Source organism: Tachysurus vachellii, chromosome 19, assembly GCF_030014155.1.
Source record: "Tachysurus vachellii isolate PV-2020 chromosome 19, HZAU_Pvac_v1, whole genome shotgun sequence".
NCBI classification, from domain to species: domain Eukaryota; kingdom Metazoa; phylum Chordata; class Actinopteri; order Siluriformes; family Bagridae; genus Tachysurus; species Tachysurus vachellii.
Window position 1 is genome coordinate 2,178,718 of NC_083478.1, and position 8,783 is coordinate 2,187,500.

At 40.5% G+C, this 8,783-nt stretch overlaps 1 protein-coding gene across 1 annotated transcript in view; it reads left to right on the forward strand.

Annotated features, from left to right (window-relative positions):
• The first annotated feature begins 4,676 nt into the window (after positions 1-4,676).
• Positions 4,677-8,783, forward strand: part of LOC132862310 (cadherin-4-like) — a 318,252-nt gene continuing 314,145 nt past the window's right edge. The window contains exon 1 of the mRNA XM_060894272.1: positions 4,677-4,793. Within this exon, the coding sequence (XP_060750255.1) occupies positions 4,737-4,793 (57 nt within the window). The 5' untranslated portion in view covers positions 4,677-4,736. The remainder of the gene's footprint in view (positions 4,794-8,783) is intronic.

Below are 8,783 nucleotides of genomic sequence, written 5' to 3' on the forward strand. Positions count from 1 at the left end.
AATATATTTCTGTTTGATAATTTAAAAATAAATAAATAAATAAATAAATAAATAAATAAATAAATAAATAAAAATGGAAAGACAAATTTTCTTTTCTGTTTGGGAATAAAAAGAAAAAAAAATTACATTTATTTTATTTAAGCTTAAATTACTTTGTCATACCACGTCAATTAAATATATATATATATATATATATATATATATATATATATATATATATATATATATATATATATATATATATTTATCAGCAGTTAATTTTAATTAATAACACGCTTTATTTTGTTTTATTACAGTATAATTACTGTATGTTGTGAATTAATTTGTCCCCCAGAATACCACGAGAGCTACAGTATATACTCTAAAACACATATATACTCTTAAACATGTTATACTCTTATATGGGGGACGTAGTAGCCTAAAGGTCAAAGTGTTGGACTACTGAGTTTGAATCCCAGGTTCACCAAGCTGCCCTTCCTGGTCCCCCGAGGAAGGCCCTTAAACCCACAATTGCTCTGTTTTGTGTGTAAATATATATATATATATATATATATATATATATATATATATATATAAATATAAGTCTCTCTGGATAAGATCGTCTGCTAAATGCCGTAAATGTAAATGCTATACCAGCTCAAACTCACTACTTTACTATAGAAATGACAGAAATCCGTTAGAGTGAATATATAAGTGAAAAACGGTGCTGGCACACAAAAGCGAGACGGCAACAAGCCGAGCTGCAGGAGGACAAACAGCTCAGTAATGAATGCATTAAGTAGGAACAGGTGCAGACATCATGAACAGGTGGATCGTGGCTAAAGCCCGAGTGCAACAGTCAGGGAAATGTTCTTCCGTCTATACTATACATCTGTACTTCTTCACTTTAGTCTGTACGCTTCGTTCTGTAGCTGCGCTGACTACCAAATTCATCACTTTTTCACTATATCATTACTGAATAGACTGATTTACTATGTTCTAGCTCGGGAGCTTAGCTCAGCGTTTTTTTCCCTTTCATCCAAGTTACTTCATTTTTCAGTTCTAAAAATAACCTTATTACAACCGTTTGATAAAATCTGCCACACGTTTAGCATTCATTCATTCATTCATTCATTCATTCATTCATTCATTTTCTACCGCTTATCCGAACTACCTCGGGTCACAGGGAGCCTGTGCCTATCTCAGGCGTCATCGGGCATCAAGGCAGGATACACCCTGGACGGAGTGCCAACCCATCGCAGGGCACACACACACACACACACTCTCATTCACTCACACACTACGGACAATTTTCCAGAGATGCCAATCAACCCACCATGCATGTCTTTGGACCGGCGGAGGAAACCGGAGTACCAGGAGGAAACCCCCGAGGCACGGGGAGAACATGCAAACTGCACACACACAAGGCGGAGACGGGAATCGAACCCCCAACCCTGGAGGTGTGAGGCGAATGTGCTAACCACTAAGCCCTATACGTTTAGCATTAAAGCACAAATTTGTTTAGCGTCTCATGTCGTTAGCGTCTCCTTTACAAAAAAAGTAAGTCACTGTGGAGAAGTGCTTCTGCTAAATGCTGTAAAAGTTATACTGTAGTTATACTGTAGTTTAACAATGAACAAATGTTAGGGTTACAGTGTGAATACACACCGCAGTGAAAGAGCAGAACAACAACAACAACATTTTGGTGCTGGATTCTGTTTTTTTTTTTCCTTTCTTTGGTGTATGAATGTAAACGGCATGTTTTTCCGAAACTGAACAATGTAAGGAGGAGCGAGATCACATTACTGCATTACAGAAAGGCCTTAGATCAGCTGGACCAAAGCTGCCTGGTGTGTCATTCTCCCATTATCAAATTTTGGTCCTCAAACAATAAGGGACATTGGATTTCGAGGCCTCAGGAATCCCCCTCCTCCCCGATTCTTCTTTATATCATTGTTTCACAGTGAGGCAGGGAAGCTCTGAATCTGTCATCGACCCATTCAGACAGAAACCGATCCCGAACCAGTCAGGATGCCAGCAGGCCGTGTAACTGACACACAATACCGGTGCTGTGAATGAAAAGGCGTGCGGGACGGATCCCACATGCCTCGTAAAACGCCCAACGGGCAGGAAGTCGGAGCTGGAGCCATTGTGAGCTCCTGTTGTGTTTGTTATTTAGAAGGAGATGTTCTCTTCACCAAGGTCATGTCAGAGCATTTATTAAAAAAAAACAACAAAAAAAACAGATATGATTAGAACATTTTCTTTTGGATAAGACTTTGGGACTGTGTTGTTTAAGCAGTATACTGTATATAGGGCTTATATATGGGGCACAGAATCTGGATAATTATCCAGTCGGCGTCTTGGAGGTTAATGAAACGATTCCTAATGCCACTAAATGTCTGTCACGAGAGAGATCTGGTGGAGAAACCGCCATCGCTCTTCACTCACTCTTTCTCAATCTCTCTCTCTTTTACCCCATGACCTAGCTTTTTTTAAGCCATCATCTTTCCCTCTCTGCTTTTCTTGTTCTCTTTCTCTCCAGTCATCTTTGAATCTCCATCTGTCTTTCTCACCATCTCTAAAATCTCTTTCTCTCTCTCTTCCTCTCTCGCTCTGTTTCTCTCTGTCTTTCTCTCTCTCTCTCTTTCTGTCTCTCTCTCTCTCTGTCTTTCTCTTTCTCTCTTTCTGTCTCTCTGTCTCTCTCTCTCTCTGTCTCTCTCTCTCTCTCTCTGTCTTTCTCTCTCTCTCTCGCTCTTTCTCTCCCTCTCTTTCTCTGTCTTTCTCTCTGTCTTTCTCTCTCTCTCTGTCTCTCTCTCGCTCTCTTTCTCTGTCTTTCTCTCTGTCTTTCTCTCTCTCTCTCTCTCTCTCTCTCTCTCTCTCTCTCTCTCTTGCTTTTTTCTCTCAGTCTTGCAGCTTTTTCCCCCTACCATTAGCTATGTGTCAGGGTTTGTGTGCACATTAGTGTGTGTGTGTGCGCGTGCGTGTGTGTGTGTGTGTGTGAGTAATGGAAAGGACATGGCGGCTGTTTATTAACCAGTGTTTAATAATATCTCTGTTCTCTGGGGCTCTGTAGAGGACGTCGTTCCTGTTCCCCTCTCAGGTTCCGTCTCACGTTTTCTTCTCGATGCCTAACACACAGATGTGTGTCTGTGAGTAATCAGGTGTGTTTAAGAAGAGAACACCGGGTCTGGTTTTGATGGAAAGTTACGGCAACTGGGAAAAAGGCTCCAGTCTTCCCTGAAGAAACGGGAACATCGGAGCATGGCTCAAAACAAACAAACAAACAAACAAACAAACAAACAAACAAACAAACAAAGAAAAGCAACAGCTTTGTGTGATATTTACTCCGTCTGTAACTTTTCATTTCTCTTTTCTTGCTATTTGTCTATCACCTCTTCTCCCTCTCTTATCTTTCTTTTTCTAATTGTCTCTTATTTTCCCTTTATCTCAATCTCGCACTTTTTTCTCTTATTTTTTCTTTTTCTTACTTTATTTTTTGTCTGTCGTCTTCTATCCATTCTCTCGTTCTTTCAGAGGGCCTCATTTATCCAGCCGGATATGAACAGATTCCCTCACAAACAGTTTACATGGCTACACTTTATTAGCATTAATTAATTCATTTGACTGTAGTTGTTGATGGAGGATTTAACACATAATTTATTCAAATTTAGTCAAAATAGCTTCCATTTCTGCCTCTCTCTCTCTCCCTCTCTCTCTCCCCCCCCTCTCTCGCTCCCTCTCCCTCTCTCTCTCTCTCTCCCCCTCTCTCTCTCTCTCTCTCTCTCTCTCTCTCTCTCTCTTTCATTCCATTGCTATCTCATTTTTCCTGCTTCCAATCACATCGACTTCAAAAACTGCCTGTTCTTCTTATATATAATATATCCCACCCTCTGACAGGTGCCATGGTAACGAGATAATCAACGTTCTTCACTTTACCTGTGTGTGTGTGTGTTCATATCGCCTTTTTTCTCACACTCCACCATCCTTCTTAAAAGTCCTGTAGTATATACTTTGATCAATTTATTTCTCATTTCCACTCAGACTTGCCTCACTTGTTCCCTTCTCCTCCCTCCTTTTATTATCTTCTCTCTCTCTCTCTCTCTCTCTCTCTCTCTCTCTCTCTCTCTCTCTCTCTCTCTCTCTCACTGGTTCTCACCATCTCGCTTCTATAGCTTTGTGTGGCACTAAGTGCTCTGTATCCATACTCCTCTCTCTCTCTCTCTCTCTCTCTCTCTCTCTCTCTCCATCCATCTAGCCCTCTTTCCCTTTTTTCTTTTACTCACTATCATTCTTTTCATTGCTCTCTTTCACTCTACCTCCTCATCTCCATCTTTGTCATTATCCACCATTACTATCTCTCTCTCTCTCTCTCTCTCTCTCTCTCTCTCTCTCTCTCTCTCTCTCTCTCTCTCTCTCTCTCTCTCTCTCTCTCTCATTGTCTTTCCCTCTCTGTTTTACATGCTCTTTTTCTCTCAAACGTGGCTCATCTATGAACCACAGTCACGGTGTGTGAGGCTTTAAGTGCTCATCTCTCTCTCTCTCTCTCTCTCTCTCTCTCTCTCTCTCTCTCTCTCTCCCTCCCTCACACACACAGGCAAAGGGAGAGAGGAGGAGCTCAGAGCGGCGCTGCAGCTCTTCGGGTGCTCAGAAAAGAGAGAGAGAGAGAGAGAGAGAGAGAGAGAGAGAGACTCAGATTCCCCATCCGCGGTTCTCTCCTCGTCAGTTCGCTCCAGGCTCGCGGCTCTTTCGGAAGGATGCGCGCGCTCCCGGTGCTCTTCTCCGTAGCTGCTCTCCTCCTGCACTCCTCTCCGGTAAAAACAACCCCCTGAATTTTATCCTCTTTTTTTCCGCTTTTCTTTCATTTTGCGTGCTTCATCCCCTCGCTTCTGCTCTGCGCATCAGTTCTCGGAGATCCTCTGCTTTTAAAAAAAAAGTCTATCCTGAACACACGAGCTTCCCGGGACCGAATCCTTCTTTCCAGGACTTTCTGTTTTCTTCCTGTTCTTTTTCTCCTTCTTCTTCTTCTTCCTCTTCTTCTTCTCCTTCCTTTTTCTCCCTGTACTTGATCTGAGAGAAAAGATTATACCCCAGAGTGGATTTTACCGGGGGGACAAACGCGCGCGCGGAGATGAGCTCTGTGGACGTGTGCGGTGTAAATATTACGCACCGGCAGGATGTTTCTTTCTTTCTCTTTTTTTTTTTTTTAAGTGGGAGATAAACAGAAGATGCTGTAAAAAGAATTTCTCGCCCTGTTGGAATATGGTCAGGATTGAACCGGGATTAGATCTGATTTGTATCTGATGTTTGTGCTGATTTGGCACATTGCAAATATTCCTGCAGTGCACATTTTACTGCCACCTGAAGCTGAAAACTCTAACACACCTCTAGAAGAGGTTGAGGATGAGGATGATGAAGTGTGTGTGTGTGTGTGTGTGTGTGTGTGTGTGTGTGTCTGTGTGGGTGTGTGTGTTACAGCAGGAGATACTAAAATGTGCAGTCCAGGGTAAAGTCTGGGGGGTTTAAGGACCTGCAGCTCCTCAGAGCTTCACGCTTCGATACGAGCGGAGTCTCCACTGGTGCAGGAACTGCCTTAACAACTCATGCTTGCAAATCTGCTTTCATAGATCAGACCTCATTCATGACGAACCTCAGCTGTCTGAAGTCTTGCATGTGGATGTGTTGTGTCCAAGACACAGAGCGAGAATTCATGTCAAAATGTTAGCAATAATCTTGATTAGATCCTGATTTTATAAATAATTCCAAAGAAACACCAACTTGTTTTTTTTTTCCCTCGATGCAACACGAGTTAGTAAAACAAACAAACAAACAAACAAACAAAAGAAACGTGATGAACGTTTGTTCTTTAACCATTGTGAAGGTGTATAAAGTCGCATGTGTGTATTTCTATATGAGTCGTGCATGGCTGTAGGTTGCTGTTTCAAACAGAATCCAGATCGGATCTTTCTCTTAAAATGAAGGTGAAGATGTCAGAAAATGTTGGATCTCATCCCTAACACTGAACCTAACGAAGCTTGTTGATTTATTAACACAGCTACAACACCGAGATTCCACTGCTCTTAAAGTCCAAATCTGGCAGTTTAACTTTAAAACAGTAGATCGGATCTTATTTCCTGCTGAACGTAAAAGATCATAAAAGCTCGTCTGTGTAACAGTTGCCGTGTAGAGAGTCGCGTCCGACTGCGTCCGACGAAAAGGACGACATGCCTGAGTGAATCGCTGCTTAAAACATGATAGATTAGATCTCGGTCTTGAAATAATCCTGCCAGAAAAGCTTCTCTAGCTGAAATGATGGTGTTTTCATGATTGCTATGGTTTCTTGAGGGACACAATGATTTTCAGTCGAGATCTGATCTCGTCAGTTCTGTGTAAAGTTGCTGCGTTTCAGACACGGCTGATTGTGATGGTATAGATTAGATTTGACTCTTTAAAAATGAAGTTGTAGTGAGTCATTTGATAAACTATGGTCCTTTTATTTATACCCAAGGATCATTTCTAACCTTGGATCATGAGGAAGACGATTATTACTGTACATCCTTGTTGCGAAAGGATGAAGATTTCCCTTTCATGGGACGTTTTGTTTAAAATAGAAGATCGGATCTCGTCGTTCATCGGATGTTTTGGTGGAGAAAATATATATCTATCTCAAAATGTGAACCCTGAATTTGAGCCATGTCTCAAAATGTGAACCCTGAATTTGTTAGTCTTTAAAATCAAATTCCGTTTAGTTTTTCGTGGGATTGATTTAATTGCGGCACCAAAAATGTCCACATTAATGATCCACGTTAACAATAGATCCGATCTCATTTTCAGCAGCAGTCATGAGTGGATTTTTGTTGAAAGTAGGATAGATTAGATGTCCCTCTGTAAAATAAAGATGAAGGTGCCAGAAGAGGTGAAAGATGGTGATTAATTCTTTTTCCGATGGCAACGACGTGTCCAACTGGCAACATGACAGTGGTGAATAGATTGCTGTTTAAAACATCATCGATTAGATATTACTCTCAATCTATAAAATGTAGGTGAAGATGCCTGAAAAGGTTCTTCAGATACAACAGACATCACCGGCAAAGAGCCGTTTGATGAATGATCCTTCTTTAGCCATTTTTGTTGGTTCCTCAAATTTCAAGTGCAAATTCATTGCTGATTATTACATCTCTGGGGTTCCATAAAGATCCTGAAGATCCGTTTTCTTTATTCCTTTACTCGTGGCACCTAAATGGTTCTTCTATTAGTTAGCATCCTGCTCAGGAACTTTTTTACTCTCTATGATTTTAGAAGCATAGATCAGACCTGATGGGATCAGTCAGCTGTGTAAATTTGCTGCACGATTGACACTTTGACATTGCAAAGGATAAATCTGATGATTACTTTTTCTAAAATAAGATTAGAGCTCAATTTTGAAGATAAAGGTACCAAGAAGAACCAAAAACATGGATTTCACAACAATGCCATAGAAGAACCATTTTTGTTCCTCAAAGAACCAACCTTTCAGTTTTTTTTTACAATACTCTCTTAAAAACTAAAGGTTCTCAAAGAGTCAGGTGTATGGTCCTATGAAGAACCTTTAACATCCATGGAACATTTCCATTGGAAAAAAGGTTCTATGCAGAAGAATAAGGTTCTTTAGAAAAAAAAAAAGGTTCCTGAAAGGTTCTTTGGGGCACCATCATATAGAGGTTCTTATATGACCAAATCTTTTTTTTTTAAGTGTCTAAAGAAACATTTTCCATTACAGAGAAGAACCTTTTGTGTAGTTGAAAAGTTTCATGGATGTTAAAGGTTCTTCACAGATCAGATCTTATCTTTCTTTGGTATTCAGTTAATCGTGGAACTGACCACTTTGTTTCAGGAACCCAATAAAAATGTGCTGTAAATTTATTTTAGGAAAATGATCTTAGGAAATTGATCTTCCAACAAAGGTGACAAGAAAAATGGTTAAAGAACCATCTAGTGAAACCTTCTAAAGAATCTGATGTATACTTCATGAGTTGAAACTCTAGTGAAAGACAAACTCAACAGTCTAGCATTGCTGAGACCTCCAGAACGTCCAGAAAAGGGTTTGTAGTTACTAGAAAAGCTTCCACAGAAGAACCAGTTTTGGTTTCTATAAGACATTTTGATGGATGCTCCTCATGCCAAGAACCGAAGCTCCTTTTCCATCCATAATGTTTTGCATTATGTGGAAGTTTCTTTAGTACTTTCATTCTTTATGGAACCAACGGTTCTTCTGTAACATCCCTCTAAATAGATGGAATTTGATCATCTTAAAGCCAGTAAAGAAGAGAATGAGGTTCTTTGGATATTATTAAAGCTGTTACAGAAGAACCAGGTTTGGTTTTCTGTAGAACCTTTGGATGGCTTTGGAACCTTTAGAACCATTTCTTTGGAAGAAACGAAGGTTCTTTTAATTTAAGATTCTTCTGTATTATTTTAGATTTATTTTACAGACATACAAGATGATTTAAACTGAGCATTTCTGACTCTACAGACAACTTAACACGGAAACACTTGAATTGCATTAATGCAACTGGTGAAAGCAATGCTTCAGTTTTTAGAAGCAAAACTAAACAAAAAATGGTTAGGAACTTTTGACTTAAATGTTCTAATGCAACGGGGCATGGTGGCTTAGTGGTTAGCACGTTCGCCTCACACCTCCAGGGTTGGGGGTTCGATTCCCGCCTCCACCTTGTGTGTGTGGAGTTTGCATGTTCTCCCCGTGCCTCGGGGGTTTCCTCCGGGTACTCCGGTTTCCTCCCCCGGTCCAAAGACATGCATGGTAG